Source organism: Pipistrellus kuhlii, unplaced genomic scaffold (genome assembly GCF_014108245.1).
Source record: "Pipistrellus kuhlii isolate mPipKuh1 unplaced genomic scaffold, mPipKuh1.p scaffold_m20_p_4, whole genome shotgun sequence".
Classification (NCBI taxonomy): Eukaryota; Metazoa; Chordata; class Mammalia; order Chiroptera; family Vespertilionidae; genus Pipistrellus; species Pipistrellus kuhlii.
Window position 1 is genome coordinate 7,172,747 of NW_023425540.1, and position 24,172 is coordinate 7,196,918.

Sequence of the window (24,172 nt, forward strand, 5' to 3'; positions counted from 1 at the left end):
TACCTCCTCAATGTCTACCTCTAAACATGGCGACCAGAATTAAACATTCTGAGCACTCCACTGCCGCCAATGCAGCCTAGCATTCCCTTAGCTGAGCTGTACTTACATAACTAACATTCAATATTTATTAAACGTTAAGTAGGTATTGGGCAGTTTGCTAGATTGTGGTAGTTACTCTAGTAAAAACCCATATGTGATCCTAAAAGGGGTGCCTAAGAGACATTCAGGTAAAGATGCCCAGCAATACACTTGTAACTCAGGTCTGTTGCTCCAAAGGAAGTTCAGCCTCAAGACTGGGCATCCTCACCAAACAAATGGACCAGTGATAATGGATGAGGCCTCCCCAGTTTGTAGAGTTAAGGGTTCCCAGGACCGAACACTTAGAGAACATGGATAGACAATTTATATTAGACTCTCCCTAGATGACAGTGACTACAATTAGTTTGTGGGTAACTGTCCCTTGTTAACTAGTGTAGGTGACTCCTCATTCTTGGTCTGAGTTCTGTGAGCCACTCTGTCAGGTTCATGGAAAGAGCCCCCAGGAGGGAGGTTGTGGGAACTTCTGTTTATAACTAGTGGGTTTGCAGCTGGTTCTGAAGTGTTGTAGGGGAAAGGGCGATTGAGTAGACTGAACCGGTGGGAATTGAGTGGACTTAAAGGGCACCCTGCGGATGTCAGAATTACTTACTGGTGGGTGAAGGGATCTCCACCGCCACCACCCACCACCCCCTACACACGCCCACACATTAGGCCTGTTTCAGGACCATTTGTTGAAAAGGCTGTTCTCCACGGAATTACCTTGGCATCTTTGTTAAAATCATTTCACTGTATGCGTTTGGGCTTATTTCAGGATGCCATTGTTCCACAGACTTATGTCTATTCGAATTTTTTATTTCAGAAAGGAAGGGAACGAATTTAGCCCAGCAAGTTTCTGGTATTTCTTTAAAAGAAAAAAAAAAATCACAAGTTACCTCAGCTGTGTACAGTGCCAACTAAGCCACAGAGCATCTTACAAGGGAACAACCCGAAGCTGGATTTTGCAAACCCACTGCCAGTCTCTTCTTGAAACTATTGAGGTATAAAGACCCAGTTAAGAGAGGAGGGGAAGGGGACGCATGTAATACTTTCAACAATGAGAATCATTGGCCAGCTGCCTCCTGTATGCCCCCACTGGGAATCAAGCCTGACCGATATTCGAATTGTGACCTCCTGGTTCATAGGTTGACACTCTACCACTGAGCCACACAGGCTAGGCTTTGTTTATTCTTTACCAATACTACACTATATTATAGCTTTATACAAAAGGCCTGTGTTTTTTGTTTTAAAAAATCTGTGTCGCCGAAGCCGGTTTGGCTCAGTGGTAGAGTGTCGGTCTGCGGACAGAAGGGTCCCAGGTTCGATTCCGGGCAAGGGCATGTACATTGGTTGCAGGCACATCCCCGGTGGGGGGTGTGCAAGAGGGAGCTGGTCGATGTTTCTCTCTCATCAATGTTTCTAACTCTCTCTCTCTCTTCCTTCCTCTCTGTAAAAAATCAATAAAATATATTTTTAAAAAAAGAAATGCAATTCTTTGAAAAATAAGAAAGTCATTATTGTAAAGATGTAATTTATTTAATTCAACCTCTACTTAGGGGACTTGTGGCCTGTGGACATCAGGCCCCAGCTCTCGCTCCCAGGCTCACAGCACCCACACCTCCCTGGCACCACCCCTCACCTGCCCCACCATCCTGCCTTGGGGGTGATCAATCCACAGCATTCCAACCTCCCCCCTGGGTGGGGGTGGCCTAGCAGCCCAGCTGTTTCTGGGAAATGACCGCCAGAGGGGACGATTTGTGTATTAGGCTTCTACTGTTAAGATAATTGATAACATTTATCAAACTCTTAACATATGCCAGGCACCATCTTACTTTGTTCTTAGAACATTTCACAATCAACAATATTATGTAGATACAACCATTTTATAGGTAAAACACTGGGTTTCAATTAATAACTTACCTAAAAGCTAGTTTTGTTTTTGATTGCACCTGGATACTTAGTGAATGCACCGTTATTTGTGGTAAAGACTTTACCAAATGATCCCTCAACCCCCAAACAATAAACTTGTTTCTATGTAGGCTTGTGCTACCCAGGAGAATCATCACTAGCCACATATAGCTATTGAGCATTTGAAATGACTGGTCTGAACTGAGAAGTGCAGTGTATAATATACACTGTATATTGAAGACTTGATATGAAAGAGAATGTAAAAGAACTGTAATTATACTGATTACACAATAAATATGTTGGAAATATTGTTGAAATTTCAACACATTAAGATTAGCTTCACTTTTTTCATTTTTAAATGTGGCTCACTTCTATGTTCGACAGTGCTTGCCTGGCACATTTCACAGACACTTACATTGGCCAAGTCAGATTTATGCAAGTTGAGTCTCTCTCATTCCCAGTGCCTAGGCAGGGCCAGACCAAATGATTTCATGGGCCTTATACAGCCAATGGGCCAGACTTTCCTCACCCCTGGTCTACGCAAGACAAAGGAAAATATGAGACAGAATGTAATACTGTCTTTCAAGTCTACTAGTTCATGTCTTCAGATTCCGAGTTGTCTCTGATGAAAAAATTCATCCAAAAATGTAAAACTATTGTAGAGTTTAGTCCATAATATATCTTCATATAGATTTTTTGAGGGAGCATATCAGGAAAGGGCATATTTGCTCTGATCAATATGACTGGAAAATGGCTTGTTATTACCTTATAAACATTTAATCCTGTGATCAAATTATTTGAGTGGTATCTTGACCTCTACATATTACAAAGTATGATTAGCACCAAGGTTCCGTGTCCAGGCCAGAGATGAGTGAAGATTCTATTCAATGAAGACAAATGTGCTACCAAACTAATTCTACATTGTACCATCAGGTCCTAAATAAAGGAATGCATTCCAACAACATTCACCGTTGTCCAAATCTTTATTAGCAGCAAATGTGCACCTTTAACAGGTAACCTGTGCCTCAGCTGTCTCCTCTCCAAACGAATGGAGTTTGCTACCACCAACTGGAGTCTCTGGCAACCCTAAAAGCACAGTGCCATGCTGTGCCTCCTCCCAGCAGGTTCCTGGCACTCTCCAGAGCCATCCCTAATTGGACAGCACTTCCCTCTGGGGCCTCCCACTTCCTGTCTGTCTGCCCTGGAGAAGCTGCTTACCTCTGAGGGCTGCTCCCCTGGGACACAAGTACCATAATCAGTTCTCGCTGAGTTCATCTCTACTCCAAGGTGGCCGAGCCACATGACATACAGCCAACTCTCTTCCTCCAGTTTGCCCAAGGTGGCTGTTTCTGAAACGCCATTTGTCACCATGTAGATTTGCTACCTCCTCAGTCACGTCTACCACCTGCCCCAACTTGAGGAAGCTAGCCCTTTCTCCAATACCCTGTTTTATCAGTTTTGTGTTTTGTTTTTTACTTAGAATCTTCCCCTGAAAGGACTTATTTTTTTTACATAACAACTCAGGAGTTAAAATCATTAGACATTTTGTAAGCAAATACTTTTTACATTGGCTAGGTATCTATTTGCAAAGCCATGTTAAATGTAACATCAGAATGGGGCTTTTCTTGCCTCAGAGAACTACCAACACCACTTACTCCATACTGAGTGCTGCCTATCTTAATGGGCCGCTCCATTACTCAGTCATCAGCCATTAGTAATACTGGAATTTCAGAAAGATCTGAGAGCACGTCAGATTTCGGTTCAGCAAGCCAAAATGCCATTTCATATATTGGGAGGCAGCCCAATGTAGATTCCCCTCAGCAGGGGCTTCTATACAAGTGAACATCAGCTGAGGGAAAAGCAGGAAGAGGGCAGGAATTAGTGTCTTAGGAAAGCATGCTAGAGCGCCGTAAAGACCACGCTGGTGAGCCAGTGAAGAACCCAAGAACCCGCTGAAGGCAGGTTAGGTAGGATGCTATCCTAAATGAGAAGTTAGCAGTTCAGTCACTATTTCATGGTGACTATTCCAACAACACTTGTGCTGTGTAATCTGTCCTCACTCAGCAGCCCAACAGTTATTTCATTTCCAAACTCTGGCAATAAGCCACCAAACTGGGAAAGCATGGCAAAATATTCCGGAGCACTTTAACACAGAAAAACACTTGACCACCTGGTTGAAGAATAATAAAGTTCTACCAGGGATCAATTTATCAGTGCCTTTAGTCTACAGTTTGTACTTGGCTTTCCTTCCTACTCAATCCACTGCATTTGCATATGGCCCTAGGGAATCTCACACCTTGCAGGTCTCTTTAGTTTTTCACTTAAACCGAAGTCTACAATGTTAAGTGCCAAGCAAGCATTTTGACCCCTAGCTGGGCCGGTGTGGCTCAGCAGTTGAGCACTGACCCAGCAAACAAGAGGTAGACGGTTGTATTCCTTATCAGGGAACATGCCCAGGTTGCAGGCTCAATCCCTAGTAGGGGTCATGCAGGAGTCAGTGGATCGATGATGTTCCTCTCTCATGGCTATTTCCATCTCTCTACCCCTTTCCCTCTGTAAAATCAAAACCCACAACATAATAAAAAAATTCATCTGACCCCCTAGCCTTCAAGTCTCACTGGTACTCTAAGCCTTATTGCATAGGACTGACCACTCCCTAAAATCATTACCCTGTTGCAAGCAAATGTTGGTTTGCTAAAAGGAATTTATGCTTTTACTCTGAGCAGTGAAATATCCATAAGCCACATAAACTGTATAACTTTACCTTACTATATTATTTTTTTAAAATATATTTTATTGATTTTTTACAGAGGGATATAGAGATGAGAAACATCGACCAGCTGCCTCTTGCACACCCCCTACTGGAGATGTGCCCGCAACTCAGGTACATACCCTTGACCGGAATCGAACCTGGGACCTTTCAGTCCGCAGACGGATGCTCTACCACTGAGCCAAACCGGTTTCGGCTACCTTACTATATTCTTTTTTTTAATAAGTATTTCTATTGATTTCAGAGGGAGATAGGAACATCAATAATAATTGAGTCTCACAGTGGGGATCCAGTCCAAACCCACCCACGTGCCTTCACCAGTAATTGAACTGTGACCTCTTGGTTCTCTTCTGCAGCATTGCAACCCAGCACACAAGTTATTCCTCCCAAGCCACCACCAAACAAGTCCACCTGACAGTAAGTTGTCCCACGCCAATATAGTCCATTAACACCACAAGCCTACTGAGAATACCTTAGCACACCGGGTATTTTTTAAAACCGAGATTTATTGCGCAACTGATCAAAATCCTTAAGATGAACTGGATGCGGCCACAGCTGCCCTCTTGGGTTTGGGTGTTGTTCCTTCACGGAATCCATGCCTGCACCAAGTTAAAAACAAGAACGTTACACCTCAGCAGCACCATGCATACATCTTATTTTTTGCTAAAACAAATTTTAAATGAGCTTATCTCAGTCACATGCTGAAATCAATGTAGAATTCATATGTTCAGACATTTATTTGTACAACATCACTGATAAGCTCCCAGTTTATTTACATCCTGCTTCCAGGTATCTATTTCAGGGACATAGTTAACTGCACTTGAAAAGTAAACTCGGCAACATATTTGGTTGTGCTGAGCACTGGACTGGTATTTCCCCACACCTGTTAAGAGACCCAGGTACTTGTGAAAACGGATCCCTATGCTGAGGCAGATATTAACTACCTTCCCTTAGCCAAGGAAGCACAGTGGCACGGTAAGGGCAGGTGTTTCCTAAACTGCTGGACAATGCTTCCCATTCTAACTCAGTGGTCTGCAAGCTCATTAGTCAACAGAGCCAAATATCAACAGTACAACGACTGAAATTTCTTTTGAGAGCCAAATTTTTTAAACTTCTAACGCCACTTCTTCAAAATAGACTCGCCCAGGCTGTGGTATTTTGTGGAAGAGCCACACTAAGGGGCCAAAGAGCCACATGTGGTTTGTAAGCCACAGTTTGCCGACCATGGTTTTAACTCATTCACTATTCACACTTACTCCAAGGAAAGTGTGCTGTTATCCTCCTTTAAGATTTGTGAATTGAGGCACAGAAAGGGTCAACATTGGCTTCAGCTCGTGCTCTTAACCCCTGCATGGCACCAGCAGACCACTGGACAAGTCCACACCACCGTGCAAATTAAAGATCACCTCAGCACAGGACAGCCACAGCTAACAGCCCCTGCTTCCCCATCTTTCGAAATTAGAAAACATGGAACTGGGTGGGTAGAAAAGCCAAAGATTCTGCTAAAATCTTCCATTGCACAGGGCAGCTGTGCACAATAAGGAATCACCTCAGCTGAGCCCTTCCACCAGTTAATGCTTAAAAACCTGTCACAATGCCATTTGCAAGTCTAGGCTGGGGCTGAAATCCCTGCATTCCTAACGAACTTTTAAAGCCTGCCTTTCAAAGACTGAAAATTTCTCTCTGTATAGCCGCAATAGCAACCGTTTTCTACAGCGGACTTGCCCAAGGCCGGACTCCAGACCTCATTCACACACCTCTGCCATGACAAACTTCGGCAAGAATGTGAGGTAGGCGTTACCAATAAACACTATCACATCCCTAGACGTTTACAACTCCTACTACAGCTTACTGAAAGATTAATAAAATCTAGGTTTCATGGATCCGAAGGTCCTAATAGCGCCACTCATCAGGATAACATCCTCCTTTTTACACCCCTACACGAATGAGACGGTTCCCGCCCAAGCTCTCACAGCCCACGGAGCCTACCTGAATCTGCGGTACACGATCTTCAGGTGCCTCATGCGGCCGGTCCCGGTGGTGTTTCGTCGTTTGGCCTTGGCACTCCAGTTGTCTGAAACACAAAGGGCGGGTAAGGGGCCTGCGTGGCTCTGCCCGGACCCCTGGCCCGCATCGCCGGCCAATACAGGTCAGACAGAGCCTCCCGTGGCTTTCACATCAGCTTCACCGGCGTACCACCCGCGCCTCTTCCCGGGGGGCCCCCCGTGCCGCCCCCACCACCCGCACTCACACTTCCTCTTGCGCTTGGCGGGGTAGCCGCACTTGCCGCAGGTGGACTTCTGCAGATGGTAGGCCTTGGAGCCGCAGCGGCGGCACAGCGTGTGCGTCTTGTTGCGGCGCTTGCCGAACGATGACGTCCCCTTCGTCTGCAAACGGAGGGGGGCAAACAGCTCAGCCACTAGTCACGTCGGGCCCAGAAACTAGAGGATCTGAGACCGTCCGGAGGGCGGGAGCCTCGGGAGGGGTTTGGGACTTTTAAGTCCTCAAAGGCTCAACCAGAAATCACTACCGGACATGGGTCGGCTGGTGGGGAAGAGAAATAACTGGACTAAAGTTTTATCAATAAAAACTTTAAACTGAAAGAAAAGAAAAGTCACTACCGGCCTTACACGTCATCTCAAGCTTTCCGCAGGAGTTGCTGTGTCTTGCAATCTGCCACATTGGAGGGTGCGGGGAAGGGGAGGCGAAATGTGTTTTTCCTCCTACCCTCACCCCAAAACTTCGGGGGTCCGCCCGCCATCACCACCAACTAAGTCCTTTGCTTACGGAGCCACACACTCCAAACCAAGCCGCGCCTTCCTTGAGTGCCCATCCGAGCGCAGGGCGGTGCGGGCCCCCAAAGCTCGGATCGCAGCCAGGGACCTAGAGCGGCTCCAGTCCACGACTACAGGCTCGGCCCCCCACGTACAGTCAGGAGACATTCTTCTGGCTCGTGAGGACCCTTGAGGGCCGCAGCGTGTCTCTCTCCCGTCCACCCGCCGCCCTCATCGGGAACTCGCCAGGACCCCCACGGAGAGCGAGGAGCGAGGCGCGGGGGACGAGGATGGAAGGCGATTACAACCAGCCCTTGCAAACAACTCACCATCTTGCTTCTGCCGCCGAGACCAAAGAGGCCGGAAGAAACGGCACTTCCGCTATATCGCGCAAGGAAGCTTCCGCCCTGGGAAGTACTTCCGGCGGGCGCGGTGCGTCGTTCTCAAGTGTCCGTCGCCGCGGTGAGAGGGGGTCGAAAGGAGGTTCCGGAGCCAGACGGGGCCAATAGGAGTTTAGCTCCCGGCAGGCGGGCGGGGCCAGAACTGGGCTCCTCCCTCTGCTTTGGCAGCGGGACCGGCTCCTGGGCCTTCGCATGTATTTGTCAGAGCGGAGACCTCATCGCGGGTTCCAGGCCGAGCTGCTGGGGAAGCTGGGGTGTGACGCTGGCCCTCCGGGGCTCCCCGCATCGTTGGCCTGGGTCGACGACGCGGAGAAGCCGGGTTCCCCCCATTGCTCCCCGAACCTGAGTTGAGGTCGCTGCGTGGATCAAGGCTCAGAATCTGAAAACCCAAGCAAATCGCGTGTTTTATAACCAGTCGAGGCACAATTTTGTTTCCGAGTTTCATTGTGCCCAGGCATCATACCTGGATTTTTAAAAATTTATATTTTTTTTATTTTTTTTTTTTTTTTTTTTTTTTTTTTTTTTACAGAGAGGAAGAGAAAGGGATAGAGAGTTAGAAACATCGATGAGAGAATCATCGATCAGCTGCCTCTTGCACAACCCCTACTAGGGATGTGCCCGCAACCAAGGTACATGTCCCCAACCGGAATCGAACCTGGGACCTTTCATTCCGCAGACTGACACTCTATCCACTGAGCCAAACCGGTTTCGGCCCTGGATTTTTTTAATGTGCTTTATTTCGCAAAGAGAAAAGGAGAGGGGGAGAAAAAATAGAAACATCAATGAAGAGAGAATCATGGATCAGCTTCCTCCTGCGCTCCCCACATTGGAGATCCAGCCCACACCCCGGGAATCCAACCAGGACCTCCCAGTTCACAGGTGGAGGCTCAGCCACGGAGCCATGTGGGCCGGGCCACAAGCGCGTCCGAAGTGTGGTTTCCTGGCCCCGACCGGAAGAATCCGAGTGTGCATTGTTATTTGTGTCTGGAAGTCTGTACTGAAGAAACGCTTTCCAACTAGTTTCTAATTGGTGGTTCCCAGTCCTCCATAAGCATGAATCTGGTTGTAACCTCTTATTCAACAAAGCCCCAAGCTTCGCAAAAGCGGTACAAACTGTCCAAACACTTAAAAATCACAGGGAAAAACGATCCCAAATAACCATAGAATGTGCCTTCTAAAGCAAACCAGGAACCCTGTACCTGTCCTATGTGAAGTATCAGCAAAGGAGACTTAACCGCTATCAGAACAAGATGAACTCTAGGAATCAGGTTTAATTTGGACAGGTGAACAATTGATTAGTGTCTACAAGCTCAGCCTAATTACTGGAGCAGGAGAGGGAGAGAGAGGGAGAGCCACATGCTAACCTGACAAGCTCAGGGAAGGCCTGCATGGCAGTCTTGCAAACTTAACGACCTAAAGTAACTACAAAGTGTGGTCTGAAATTAAAACTTTAAAAGCAGTTATAGTGGGTAGTCATGTCCTAGGCCAGAATTTTCCCTGACAAGGTCATTTTCTACCTTACCTGAGCCTCTGGTCTTTTTGCTGCTAAGATAACAGACCTATGAAATGTCAGGTAACTTGTAACTTCCCTTTTTCCTGAGTTTTCAGGGCACAATCCAGTGCACCTGGGTGCAGGGACAGAGACTTTGAATTCCTTCATTGTTATTATCCTGTTAATTATTGACTGCTAACTGTCCAGTTCTCACCTGAGTAAAAGAAGTATGTGTCTTATCATTTTATATATATATATAGATAGATAGATAGATAGATAGATATAGATATAGATATAGATATATAGATATATAGATATATAGATATATAGATATAGATATATATTGATATATATATATATATATATATATATAGATATATATATATATTGATATATTTTTTTTTTTACAGAGAGGAAGGGAGAGGGATAGAGAGTTAGAAACATCAATCAGCTGCCTCCTACCTGCCTCCTACACACTCCCCACCAGGGATGTGCCCGCAACCAAGGTACATGCCCTTGACTGGAATCAAACCTGGGACCCTTCAGTCTGAAGACTGACATTCTATCCACTGAGCCAAACCAGTTAAGGCTTACTTATTTTTTAAAAAATATATTTGTATTGATTTCAGAGAGGAAGGGGGAGCGAGAGAGATAAAAACATCAATGATGAGAATCATTGATTGGCTGCCTCCTGCACGTCCCCTACTGGGGGTGAGCCCAAAACCTAGGCATGTGACCTTGACTGGAATCAAGCCAGGGGCCCTTCAATCCAGGAGGCTGACAAGACTAAGTTCTATTTACTGAGCCAAACCTAGGCTTCCCACCTTTGCTTTTTCCCATCTCCCTAATTTTTAAAGAATATACATTTTATTGATTTTTTACAGAGAGGAAGGGAGAGGGAGAGAGAGTTAGAAACATGGATGAGAAAGAAACATCAATCAGCTGCTTCCTGCACACCCCTTTCTGGGGATCTGCCTGCAAACAAGGTACGTACTTTTCACTGGAATTGAACCTGGGACCCTTGAGTCCTCAGGCCAACGCTGTATCCACTGAGCCAAAGGGGTTAGGGCCCATCTCCCTAATCTTATCACCAGTGGATTTCATGTAACCCACTAACATCTCTTCTTTTGATTGTAGTGTATAAAACAAGGTGAAAAACCGCCCTTCTCCGGAGCTCTGTCCCAATCCATTGGGAATCTGCTTTCCAGCAATTGTTGACAGTTTGGCTCAACTAAACTCACAAAAATTATTTACAGGTTTGAATGTTTTTACATAACTATCAGGCTCTTTTCTAGGTGCTAGGAAGAGAAGCAAAGATAAACCTTTTATTAAAAAGTGACATGCTCAGGCATGACCATCCACCCTGGCCTGACTAGGAATTTAGGATCAGATAACCGTGTGATGTTTTCAGGTTCTCATGAACTGCATCACTGTAAATAAAGGCCAATTAAATGGGTTTTAAAAATCAAAGTCTGCTACTGAAAACAAAAAATTATTATGTAGTAATTTTTAAAGTAGAAAATTTGACCCCCTCTGTAATCATACACCAATGTTACAATTGGGTATCTTCTGTAGCTGTGTCCTTTTAAATATATCTATATACACATGTGTATACTATACACATTAATTTTTAAACAAAAATGGGGTCTAGGACTTATTTTCTGTAACAATATATCCTGGGTATCACTGCTTGTCCATATGTACAGGTTTACTTCATCTTTTACTTCATCTTTTAAATATATATATATTTTATATATATATTATTGATTTTTTTACAGAGAGGAAGGGAGAGGGATAGAGAGCCAGACACATTTATGAGAGAGAAACATCGATCAGCTGCCTCCTGCACACTACCCACCAGGGATGTGCCCTTGACCGAAATCCAACCTGGGACCCTTCAGTCCACTGAGCCAAACTGGTTTCGGCATTACTTATCTTTTTAACCACTTTTTGGTGTTTCATTGTTCATGTATCAACATGTATTCCACAATTTATGGAAATTTTTGGTTACTTTCAATTTTTTGTTATAAAGAGTTTTGTAATGCAGACATTGTACATACATTTTTGAGCATCGGTCTGAAATAATTCCTCTCTGAAATTAGTAAAGATATGTATTTTAAAAAAAAAAGACAGAGAGAGACTTCTCAGAGAAGTTGACCCTGGGGCCTAGTCATGCTAAGACTGAGTCACTGATGGAAAGAGCAGATAAATACCCCCATCCCCCAAGATGGGCTGGGAGGGCTCAGGGCTGGATTCTCCCACTGCCTTTCCTTGTTTGTATCTGCTTCTCCAACAGGAGGTGGCAATGACATATTTAATCTTTGCCAAATAGAATTAATCCTCTATTTATTTATTTATTTATTTATTTAAATACATTTTATTGATTTTTTATAGAGAGGAAGACAGAGAGATAGTTAGAAACATCGATGAGAGAGAATCATGGATCAGCTGCCTCCTGCGCACCCCCTACTGGGGATGTGCCTGCAACCAAGGTACATGCCCTTGACCTGAATCGAACCCGGGACCTTTCAGTCCACAGGGTGATGCTCTATTCACTGAGCCAAACTGGTTTTGGCTAATCCTCTTTTTATTTATTTATTTATTTATTTATTTATTAAATATATTTTATTGATTTTTTTACAGAGAGGAAGGGAAAGAGATAGAGAGCTAGAAACGTTGGTGAGAGAGAAACATTGACCAGCTGCCTCTTGCACATCTCCTACTGGGGATGTGCCCGCAACCAAGATACATGCTCCTGACTGGAATTGAACCTGGGACCTTTCAGTCCGCAGACTGACGCTCTACCACTGAGCTAAACCGGTTTCGGCTAATCCTCTTTTTAAAAAATTATTTTTCTTTCTTGAGATTTTATTGCTTGTTCTGAGGATAAGTACACAGACATTTCAGTTTGATCCTTTAAAAAGTATTTTCAAAGACATGTTTATTGATTTCAGAGAGAGGAAGGGAGAAGGGGAGGTAGAGAGAGAGAAACATCAATGATGAGAATCATTGATTGGCTGCCACCTGCATGTCAACTCCAAGGGACCAAGAGCCCTGGGAGCCACCCTGCCTGGGGAACACTGTGTGTCCAGTCCAAAACTTCTGTATCAATAGTCATCATACTTGTCTTCCTTCTCTCTGAGGCTGGGCTCTGCTCACCCTTTTGTTTTCTCTGTTTTGTGCAGTGAGATGTGTAGTCATTAGCCAATCCAGCCTGTTCCCCTCTGCTCTGCCCTGTTTGCACTTCCTGGTCTGCAGCTCAGCCTCTCCTGCCACCTTTCCTGGCGCTGTTTCCTCTTTGGCCAAAGCAGGTTTAGGGACCAGCTTGCCCTCCTCCCCTGGGGCTGCCCCTGTGCTGCCCTCCCTCGGGAGCTGACCTTCCTCCGGAGCATGTGGCAATGATTAGCTGCAGGGACCCGCCTCAACTTGTGATCATTCGGAAGGCTTGGGCAATCCTGTTCCTGCCCTAGAGAGCTGGAGCTATGGCTGCCGGGATTATAGAAAAGGAACGAAAAAAGTTGCTGGAAATCCTCCAGCAAGACCTGGACTCGATCCTCGATTCGTTAACCTCTCGGAGGCTGATTTCCGAGGACGAGTATGAGGCCCTGGAGGGCATTCCAGACCCCCTGAGGAAGAGTCGGAAGCTGTTGATTTTGGTGCAGAAAAAGGGAGAAGACAGTTGTCAGCATTTCCTCAAATGTTTATGTAGTACTTTTCCAGAGTCAGCGACCACTTGGGGCTTAATGCATGGTAAGTTGAATTGTTGAATTTCTACACTTTTTTTTGGTGGTCGTGGGGGGGAAGGGTAGGTGAGGGTGGTGGTGAAAGGGGTGAGGCAAATTTCCTGGAAAAAGAAAAGAAACAAGAAACTGATCACCTTTTATTTTTATTTGTCTTTCTCCCAGGGATAATTTTTCACTGAAATATAATAAAGAGGAAGTGGCCAGCAGTTAAAAAGCAGGGGACAATGTCTCTTATCAGTTTAGGGAATTGATCATTTTTTCTTTAAACTGTGTCCAAAATTTGTAGTGTTTTTAGTATCGTATAGACTCCTCATTGTTACAATAGACATCTCCAAATACTCACAGCTGGAAGGAGACTACAGGGATTTCTTTGTGTAGTAAGGGAATTCCTGAATATAAGTAATCCCCAAACCACAGCCTGCCTCGTTCACCTCGTATAACCATTTGGAAAATGCAGGGAAATTGGGGAAATAATCCCTTACGTAGTAGGTCAGCCACTTTCTTTTTTTCTGGGGAACCCTCGTGTTCTAAGTAATTCCTACCCGAATTTTTCAATGTGCAGAGATAATTAAATGAGGAAGCCCTCCTTCTGGAATGGATTGGTTAGGAATTCCATAGGTTACCGCCAGGGGCTGGTTGTAGCTCCTTTTATGGGAACCTAAGGCCTGTTGAAGATCACTTTAAGAGGCATTACAGAGGTGCAGTCCCAGGTTAAAAAAAAAAAAAAAAAAGGTTTATATTAATGGTCCCTAATGTGTGACAAGACCCGTTTGCTTAAAGAAATAGACCTTACTATTTATTTCTAGGATTTACAATTCCTAAACTAGAGCACTTTGCTTCCTGATTAGAAATGATTAGGATCAGACTTCATTACCAATGGCCCTAGGAGTTCTGAGCTGGTTTGGGGTTACAGTAAATCCACAAGTTCATAAGATTCAAATTTTGTTTTGTTCATTTAATGCTTGAGTTTTCTGTGAAAGACTTGGAATTAAAAAAAATATATATATATTTTACTCATTTTTTACAGAGAGGAAGGGAGAGGGATAGAGAGCCAGAAACATCAATGAGAGAGAAGCATATATCAACTGCCTCCTGCACACCCCTTTCTGGGGATGTGTCCGCAACCAAGGTACATGCCCTTGACCGGAATCGAACCCAAGACCCTACAGTCCACAGGCCGACGCTCTAACCACTGAGCCAAACCGGTTTTGGCAAGACTTGGAATTTTGAGCAAGGCAGGAGTGGTGTGTTCTGATTTTTTTTTCCCAGTGGGAAAAGCAGGTCTGACAGTTGACTTATTGCCACCTATGTTGGAAGGGGTAGGTATTCCAATCCTGCAGTGCCATAAAGAAGAGAGATAATGCTCTGAGAGCTCAGAAACACAATAGAAAACTCCTTTTTGTTAATTTAGAAAACAAAGTGAAAAACCCCATAACTTTCTCGTTCTTTTCAGAGTTTTTAAAACATGAAAATATAGAATCTCCTCAATCTCCAGGGGTAAGCAAGAATTCGGAAGACCTATTTTCCCCGGGAAAGGAACAGCCGGAGAGTTCTGAGATCACAGTGTCCTTTAAAAAGAAAGAACACCTGGAGGAGGTGGACACCTCTGGGATGCTCATAGATACGGAAAGTAGTTATGGCGAGATGGCATGGTCCTCAGGGGAAAACGAGAAGGCGTACAACCCACCAGCAGCCACGATGTCACCTTCAGAGGAGAGTGTCGAGTCTGAAGTTTCAGGAACTATCGATTATTCACAGGACCAACAGAGATACGATGAGCCCGATGAGTCTTTATACTTAGGAGAAGAGGAGGACCTCGCATCGGCTGAGGATGCAGAAAGCAACGAGGAAGAAGGTGATAACAACCCAGAGTACCTTGACTACGGTGGGGAAGAGGACCCTGTGTATTCAGAAACCGCAGAGTTCTCTGGTGACGAGCAGAGTTACGGTGACTCAGAACCAGGCATGCTGTTGGAGGAGGAGGAGGAGGAAGAAAGTATGGAAGGTATGAGAATGACTTGTGATCCTTAGGCAACAACATGTTTTTAGGTTGCCGTGACAGAATGGAGAGAACAGGATGAGGGATGGCACCAGATGTCAGCCGTAGAGCAGCCTCTCAGAAATTCCCTGTACCTCTCTAGCCTGGACTGTCCGTGGGTGGTGTTGACAGGGAGGGAGACCCAGCACCTAGGAAATGCTGGACAGGATAAGCCAAAGTAAACACTGAAGGCAGCTGTAGGTTTCTGATATCTCCACAATATCATTTATGTGAAAATGAACTAGCATCCAGTAAGCCAAACTAGGTATTTCCATACCTCCATGCATGCTTATGGACGTGCATAGGAAAAGGGTGGGAAGCAAACATATGGGCGTCTCTTAGAAGGGAAGTAAGAGTTCACCAGTTCTCCTCTGTCACACATGTAAGAGTTGCTAGACACTCATTTTATTGTATTTATTTTTTATTGCTTTAAATATATTTTTATTGATTTCAGAGAGGAAGGGAGAGGGAGAGAGAGATAGAAACATCAGTGACGACAGAAGGTCATTGACCTGCTGCCTCCTGCACACTCCCTCCTGGGGATCAAGCCCACAACCCGGGCATATGCCCTTGACCAGAATTGAACCCTTCAGTCGGCAGGCTGATGCTCTATCCACTGAGCCAAACTGGCTAGGGCTGTTAGATACTCATTTTAGCTGTTATCTTCTATTCCTTAAATTAAGTCTCTTTAGTCATTTTAATGCCTCTGTAACCAATGGATATGATAATGATGGGCCTAATGATTGAAGTGAAAACAGGAGAGGAGTTTCTGATGGATGGATAAAATCACAATATAATGTTACTTGGCTAATCCAGCCCATATATTGCCATCTTGGAAAACTATACTGGCATCTTCAATTAGAATATTTTTTCTTTTTTAAAAAATTTATTTATTTTATTGAATTTATTGGAGTGACATTGTTTAATAATACTATATAAGTGTCAAATGTACAATTCTATATCATCTGTATGTTGTAGTGTGTTCCCCACCCCAAGTCAAGTTTCCTTCCATCACATCTATCCCCCTTGTGCCCTCTCCTAGCTCCCCAGCCCTCTTTCCCTCTGATAATCACCATGCTGTTGTCTGGGTCTATGAGGTTTCTTCCCCCCCATCCCCCTTAAACCCTTTATTTTTTTCACCCTGACCCTCTACCCCATGCCCTCTGATAGCTGTCAGTCTTTCTCTTCTATGAGTCTGTTTCTATTTTGTTTGCCAGTTTATTTTGTTCATCAGATTTCACATATAAGTGAAATCACATGGTATTTGTCTTTCTCTGACTGGCTTATTTCACTTAGCATAATACTCTCTGGGTCCGTCCACAAAAGGCAAGATTTCCTTTTTTTATGGCCGAGAACTATTCCATTGTGTAAATGTGCCACAGCTTTTTGAAATTTCAAAATATGACAAATGCTCTATTTGGGGAGATCTTGCCTAAGGAAATAGGCATCACCAAGTTCTGAGTAGAGAAGGGGAAGAAGACTACCACCTCCCATTCTGTCCAAATCCCTGGGGGATTCTGAATCCAGTTCTGGGTGGGGAAAGAGTTATTTCCTCCTCACCACACCTGGTATTTGTCCGCCAGGACTGCCTAAGGAGGTGCCACCAATTGGGGAGATTGGACAATAAACGACAGAAATGTATTGTCTCAACAGTTTGGAGGCTAGAAGTCTGAAATCAAGGTGTCCACAGCATTGGTTTTTTTTCTTTTTTTCTTTTTTTCTTTTCTTTTCTTTCTTTCTTTCTTTTTCTTTTTTAAAATATATTTTATTGATTTTTTACTGGGAGAAGAGAGAGAGAGAGAGAGAGAGATAGAAACATCAATGAGAGAGAAACACCGATCAGCTGCCTCCTGCACACCTCCCACTGGGGATGTGCCTGCAACCAATGTACATGCCCTTGACCGGAATCGAACCTGGGACCCTTCAGTCCGCAGACCGATGCTCTATCCACTGAGCCAAACCGGCTTCGGCAGTGTTGGTTCCTTCTAAAGGCTGCAGAGATAACCTGTTTCTAGCTTTGCTGGTTTGCTGGAAATCTTGGGCAACTTTCAGAGAGCCCAAGGGTTTTTTTTAGAGTTACTTTTGTTAATTCTTAAAATGTATACTTTTCTCTCACTTCTATTGTTTCTTCTAAGGAGGTTTTTTTTTTTTTTTTTTTTTTTTTTTTTTTTTTTTTTTTACGGGATTTGGGATTTGAGAAGCTTATGTTAATTTGCCATCCACCAGGAGCAAAAAAACGCGATCAGATCATCTTTCTCTACTAAGCACTATCTCTCTGTTCCCAAGAAGTAGCTAGAGGGTACATTAGGAAATGGGAGACCAGGCGAAATTAGGTGCAACATGGACATTTGGAGAAAACCTAAATGGCAATGGCAATCTTCCTTTTCTCCAAACTTTAGCAAGAGATGCACTTGAGAAAGGAATCAATACCAGAGAATTCCTCATACATGTGTATAATGAAACACTAACAAGGTTTTCATTTTCTGCATATACACATTAGCCAAAAAATTTCCAAACCATAAAATATGATGGATCAGCTAAAATGAATTAATTAGATCTCTATATATACTGACTGGGGAGAATTTGTAAGAAATACCATTAAGTGAAAACAGGTTGTAGAAACATTTGTTTAGTATAATATCATTTATGTGAAAATAAACTAGCATCCATTAAACCAAACTAGGTATTTCTATATACCCAGGCATGCTTATGGACATGCATAGGAAAAGGGTGGGATGCAAACATATGGACGCTCTTAGAAGGAACTTACCTAAATTGGTAGAGTTGTTTCATCTTTTACAGTGAAAATAGAATTACTTAGACTTGCCGAAACCGGTTTGGCTCAATGGATAGTAGGGGTGTCGAACTCAATCAGAGAAGGGGCCAAAATCTAAAATCCAGCCTAAATCGCGGGCCGAATGGTTTACTGAACAGTCATAAACTGTCATTGTGATGGAAACGCAGCGGAGTGCAGTGATGACAGCGCGGTGCGGGCCACATTGCAAGGCCTGGCGGGACGGATTTGGCCCGTGGGCCTTGTGTTTGACACATGTGGGATAGAGCGTCGGCTTGGGAACTGAAGGGTCCCGGGTTTAATTCCAGTCAAGGGCATGTACTTTGGTTGCGGGCATATCCCCAGGAGAGGGTGTGCAAGAGGCAGCTGATCGATAACTCTCTCTCATAGATGTTTCTAACTCTCTATCTCTCTCCCTTCCTCTCTGTAAAAAAATCAATAAAATATATTTTTTTAAAAAGCATTACTTAGACTTTGCATTTGAAAGTGACGTTCATGGAGTGTCTTCTCTCCCACAGAAAGAAAAAAGGTGTTTAAAGACGTCCTGTCCTGTTTGAACTTGGATAGGAGCAGAAAGCTCCTGCCGGATTTTGTTCAACAGTTCTCCTTAGACCGAGGATGTAAGTGGACACCCGAGACTCCGGGAGACCTGGCCTGGAATTTCCTGGTGAAAGTTCTAGCACTGGATGTGACGGCCAGAGATTCCATCCTGAGACACGAGGTTCTGGGTGAGGATGGCAGAGGGGCGTCGCCATCCGGAGTGGAGAATCTGGAAATGAGGGACACACCAGCCATGAACCCCCTGGATGTGCTCTGTGCCTCCCTGCTGTGTTCAGACAGCTCTCTGCAGCACGCTGTCATGTCAAGCATGTATCGATGCGGGTTTGCCCTTCCTCTGCTCCTGCCAGATGCAGAGAACAACAAAAGCATCTTAATGCTGGGCGCCATGAAGGGCATCGTGAAGGGGCAGCCAGCACTGCCTTCAGAAGGGCCCGCGGGGGAAACCGAGAGGTCTCTGGCTCGCGCAAAGATGCCCGTCATCTCTTTTGTGCGCCTAGGAGACTGTAGCTTCTCCAAGTCCAGAATCCTCAATGCACTGCTTAGCCCTGCCCAACCCCAACTGCACAAAGTCTTCCTCCATCACGATTTGCCTGTCCCGGTGCTTCCCCGGCAGATCTCGGATGGCCTCGTGGAAATAGCATGGTGCTTTCCCGAGAGTGACAGTCTAAGGGGAAACCCTCCCCTTTTCCCAGAGCCTGTTGCTGTGGCCAACCTCCATGGTGATCTAGAAAGTGTCTGGACACAATTTGGTTTCTTGGTGGAAGTTTCCTCAGTTGTGTTTTTTTTCACGGACTGCCTGGGTGAGAAGGAATGGGACTTGCTCATGTTTCTAGGAGAAGATGCCATTGGAAGATGCTACTTTATCCTCAGTCCCCAGGCCAGGGAGAGTGAAGAGGCACAAATTTTCCAGATGATTCTGAAGTTGAAGCCATCACAGCTACTGTTTTGGGAGGAGGAGGAGGAAGCTGGGGAGGAAGGGAGGAACTGGCTGGGCCTCCGGACTGCCCTCCAAGAGGTGATGTCCTCGTCACTCCGACGTGTGTCTGTGGAGGACATGGCCTCCCTGGCCAGGGAGTTGGGGATCCAGGTAGACCAAGACTTTGAGAACGTTCAAGGAATTCACCAGGTTGTTCCTGGTGACAACCTGGCTGGGACAGTTGAAGAGGAGGGGCAACGAAGACACAGTCAGCCAGAGAGCTCGTCTGAAAGCCCCGCGGAGGTGCCTGCGCGAGAGCTCGGCACCGAAGGCGAGGTCACCCAGGCTCTCCAGAATGTCCACCTCGCCCCAGTGTTTGTGCCTTATGTGCACAACCTCTGTCCGTTCCCAGTCAGAATTGGAGGCCACCTGAACCGTGCTCCTGTGAGAGGCCCTAGGGTTGCAGGCTTCCACCTTGGGTCAGAGCAGAAGTCCAAGTGGTTCCGTCCGCCACCCTTTCATAATTCCAGGGTCCCTGGTCAAGGCAGAAGTTTCGGGGTTCAGTACTTCCAACCCCAGAGATTTTGTCCTCCTGGAAGTTTTATGAAATTTTCGAGACCTGCTCGGGGCAGTCACATGGTTGGACTATGGGGGAGACCACCAAGACCCATTTGGCGGCACGTGAAGACTTGGCTTGGCAGACCGCAGACCCCGGGAGGTCACTTCCACGCACAGCCAGCAGGACCAGCTGGGAGGCCATCGCCTAGGCAGGCCCACGCCCGGGGAACACAGCCGCCTGAGGCCACTGAGAAACAGATGAGAACATCACCCCACACTGTGACTCCTCACCCTCGAAACTTTCAGCCAGCAGGGGTCATACACAGACCCTTAAGACCCGCTTTTCAGCAGGGATTCAAGCTAAAGACACCAGCTGGGCCTTCAAATCCAGCTCGCCAAATGGGATCCCATCCTACATCTAACAGATTTTTACCCAACTCTTTGTTCCGTCAGCCCACGCCATCCCAGGGCAAGCATTCCCAGCCCAGACCCTTCCAACCTATGGCTTCTCAACCCAAACCTACCCAAACAAAGCCCACTCAGCCCCAGCCCGCCCAAGCTAGATGCTCTCAATCCAAACCCACTCAGCCCCAGCCCTCCCACGCTAGATGCTCCCCATCCAGACCCACTCAGCCCCAGCCCTCCCAAGCTAGATGCTCTCAATCCAAACCCACTCAGCCCCAGCCCTCCCACGCTAGATGCTCTCAATCCAGACCCACTCAGCCTAAGCCCTCCCATGCTAGGCCTTCTCAGCCCAGACCTACTCAACCCAAGTCATCAGGAACCAGTGCGTCACAGGCTAAGGCATCCTACTCAAGAGCAGGGCCCAAGAGGGGAGGGAAGCATTAAAGTGCTTACTCCAGAGACCTGTGAAATGTATCCTTTACGCAGGCCATTCCAATCACAGGATAGTACCCTAAAGAAGTGATGGTAAGAGACCACTACCATTAGCATGACACACAACAGGAGATATGCACAGCCTAATTGTAAGAATTGTGTCCCTAAGAAAGAGGGGAAATATGAAAAGAATTAAGGATAGAATAAAGTGGTAAATAAATTAGTTGAATTCAGCCTTGAGTCTTAGATAATATTATATATAACCTGAATCCAGGGAATGGGTTTATGAGGCAGCTCCACTTGGGAAAGAATGGGCTTGGAGTCTCCAATTGTAAAGAGATCATAAATTATGGCTCGGGCTGCCTCAGTATCGAAAATGAAATTGCCTTAGATTTTGGCTGTTCCAGAGTGTCTTGGTCAAAATTTTTGGTTTAATATCAGGCACTAACCAGGTAACCCTGTTTGTTTAGGATAATCAATTTGCTTGTGGTGAATTTGCTTAGATGATGAAACTCTCATTTGACCCTTATGTATAGAAATAATGAACTATCAACCAATAAAATTATTTTTCATTAACTTTAATAGTGATCTGTGCATGTTTCATTATTTTAAATATTTGTGATAGGTAAGATAATTGGGCTTAATCTTAGAAGATCTGATACATTAACCTCATGGTTTCAGCTTAAAATGTATACTTACCAGTAAGTTTTTTTGGGGGTTTGTTTTTTGTTAATCCTCACCTGAGGATATTTTTTCATTGATTTTTAAAGGGAGTGGAAAGGAGAGGGAAAGACAGAGAGAGACATCGATGTGAGAGACACATCAACTGGCTGCCAGGGGACCTGCAACCAAGGTACATGCCCTTGACTGAAATCGAACCCGGGACTGACACTCTATCTACAGAGCCAAACTGGCTAGGGCTATATACTTAAGTTTTTTAATGTTGGAGTAGTTATTATTATTATTATTTATTGATTTCAAATGTATTCAGAGGTCAGCTATTTTTGTTTGTAGAAGGTAGAGACAAACATACATGGTTAAACATGACAAGTAATTTAGCAGCCACCTTTGGCCATTAATTTCAAACTCTTCCAATGACAGTTTTTGAAATTAATGTTAATAGAGGTGTTGAGTATAAAAGCATTTCTATTGTTGGTGGGAGCATAAGCTAGTACAGTCCTTTGGGAAGGCAATTTGACTGCATGAATAAAAATAAAATACCTATAACTTTTGGTCCAGTAAATTTATTTTATGAACTCATTCTACATATATTCCTGTTAATGTATGCAAGATGTATATGTGTAAAAATATACAACTTTTTTTTTAAGAGAACATTTATTGGGTAAGTTACAGAGGTAGAAAAAGTAATTCCTAGAAGAAATGGGCTTAGGAAACAAGTTCTAGAGATAAAGAAAGGGCCCTTGGTAACGTGCCTGGTGGGCTGGGTGGTAGGAGGTAGGAATAAGGGGGAGGGGGAGACGGGTGTGAAGGGGAGGGAAAAGGAAAGGCACAGGCCTGCTCCCAGGAGGGAGAGTGCGTTGGGTCCTCCATCCTAAGGGTTTTAAGAGCGGAGATTCTATGGAAGGTCCCAGGGAAAGATCTCAATAGAACACTCAGCAGTTTTCCAGGTGTGTTCTTTCAGGGGGTACTGAACCCCAAAACTTCTACCTTGACTATGGACCCTTGAATTACGACCCACTGGTTGATTGGCCAGCACCAGGGCAGGTCAGTATTCCATGCCGCTGGTCCTGAGGCTGGTTATCTGGGCCTGGAGCTGAAGTACAACAATGATCCCCCTCATGGCCAGTCACAGGGAGGATGGACTCACTCCGCTCAGTCAGGTGGACTCCACTCCATGGGGGCATCCTGGGTGCCACCTGGGCCGTCCAGTTTTACTCCGTGTCCTTGAAGAGTTAGCGCTATCCTTTCAGACCTCACGACAGATCAGCCTTTGGGGTAACGGTATCTGGTAAATGAATAAGTGCATGAAAACTGGCATGGGGGATTTTCTTGGTTGAAAGAGGAGTGGGGGGGGGGGAAGCAGAAAATAGAGCCTGGGGCACATGAGAAGTCTGAAATGCACCATGTGGGCCTGACCATGAGACCTGCTCCCCTGTGCTAAGTCCAGCCAGAAGGATCAGGCTTAACAGTTTCTCCGTCCCAGGACCTTAATTTATCGGCGGAATTCTCCTCATACATCTTTTGAAGGCTGCTGTCAGATGGAATAGAAAATGCTTTAGAAACCCATTTGAATTATAGCAGCACCATACATTTAATATTTTTGTCGGAGGGACTTAGGGTGAGCAGAGGGTCAACTTTGCCTTTTTTCCCCCCTCTCTCTTTTTAATCAGAAGGGGCCCATCACTCAGCATAATAGTTAGTGGTTTTGGGAGTGAAAAAAGTCCTCTCAGCATAAGGTGAACCTGTTGGGTTCAAAAGCATAATAAGCTTTCTTTCTTTCCTGAAATAGACCCAATCAATATACTTTATTGTATTTTATCGGGGCATTCATCAGATAAATCTGATGAATCAAACGCGAGGTAAAGCTTTTTCTGAGAGTTTGGAAATGCATGCACCTGGGATCTGGGGCTGTGTCTAGGAATATTATTCATTCTGCAAAAATGCTCTGAGCTTCCACCATGGGCCCAAATGCAGAGCGTCCGGGGAAACATTTAACTATTTCTGCTGGAGTGGGGGTCACACAATCAGCCCATCATGCAAGGCCCAGTCATGAAGGTGTGGAGAAGCCCATGTGATTAAGTGCAGAGCTGTTTCTCAGCAGAGCTGTTCGGGGTGATGAAGGCTGGCTCTTCAGGTTCCAACTGTGAGTGGACAGGACAGCAGCTGGTTACAAGGGGAGCAGTTGGCCTCAGTTAGGAGTGCTTTGAGGTCACCTATGGTGACAAAGGTTAAGGCGGAGTATTGGGGTGCAGATGCTGATAGGTGGGTGGGTGCACAATGAGAGTGTGGAAGTCCTCTTATAACGGATTCCATTGTATAAATGAAATAGACAAAAGGCACGTGAAAAGATGCTCAAGATTATTATTAGAAGAATCAAAATCAAAGCCACCATGAGATATGTCTTCGCACTTTCTCTGATGGCTATAATTAAAAAGATGGACAGCAAGAGTTATCAGAGAGGATGTGGAGAAATTAAAGTTCTTGTGCACTCTTAGTGGAAATGTTAAAAGGCGCAGCTGATTTTGAAAATAATTTGGTATAGTTCCTCAAAGTGTTAAGCAAAGAGCTATATTCTCAAAATAATTGAGATATCTCTATACAAAAACCTTATATGAATGTTCATA

General features: G+C 45.0%; 2 protein-coding genes and 1 non-coding gene across 5 annotated transcripts; 1 reads left to right on the plus strand and 2 right to left on the minus strand.

The window, feature by feature from the left end:
* Positions 1-5,211: 5,211 nt before the first annotated feature.
* RPL37 (ribosomal protein L37) lies at positions 5,212-8,011 on the minus strand. Its single transcript, XM_036410735.2, has 4 exons — positions 7,857-8,011; positions 7,005-7,140; positions 6,743-6,827; positions 5,212-5,352 (listed from the first exon to the last, which is right to left on the minus strand). Exons 1-4 carry the CDS (start codon positions 7,857-7,859, stop codon positions 5,283-5,285), a joined length of 294 nt encoding a protein of 97 aa, XP_036266628.1. The 5' UTR covers positions 7,860-8,011; the 3' UTR covers positions 5,212-5,282.
* Positions 5,436-5,515, minus strand: LOC118704027. The gene has a single exon (XR_004983257.1). It is a non-coding gene; the product is annotated as a small nucleolar RNA SNORD72 (small nucleolar RNA).
* A 4,593-nt stretch (positions 8,012-12,604) lies between the features above and the next one.
* CARD6 (caspase recruitment domain family member 6) lies at positions 12,605-21,449 on the plus strand. Of its 3 annotated transcripts, XM_045571563.1 has the most exons (4): positions 12,606-13,170; positions 14,617-15,168; positions 18,514-20,260; positions 20,366-21,449. In XM_045571563.1, the coding sequence occupies exons 1-4, from the start codon at positions 12,903-12,905 to the stop codon at positions 20,877-20,879; spliced, it is 3,081 nt and encodes a 1,026-aa protein (XP_045427519.1). In that variant the 5' UTR covers positions 12,606-12,902; the 3' UTR covers positions 20,880-21,449. The 3 variants fall into 3 exon arrangements, with proteins under 3 accessions (XP_045427518.1, XP_045427519.1, XP_036266321.1); XM_045571562.1 differs by having other exon boundaries at positions 12,605-13,170; positions 14,659-15,168; positions 18,514-21,449; XM_036410428.2 differs by having other exon boundaries at positions 12,608-13,170; positions 18,514-21,449.
* The last annotated feature ends 2,723 nt before the right edge of the window (positions 21,450-24,172 follow it).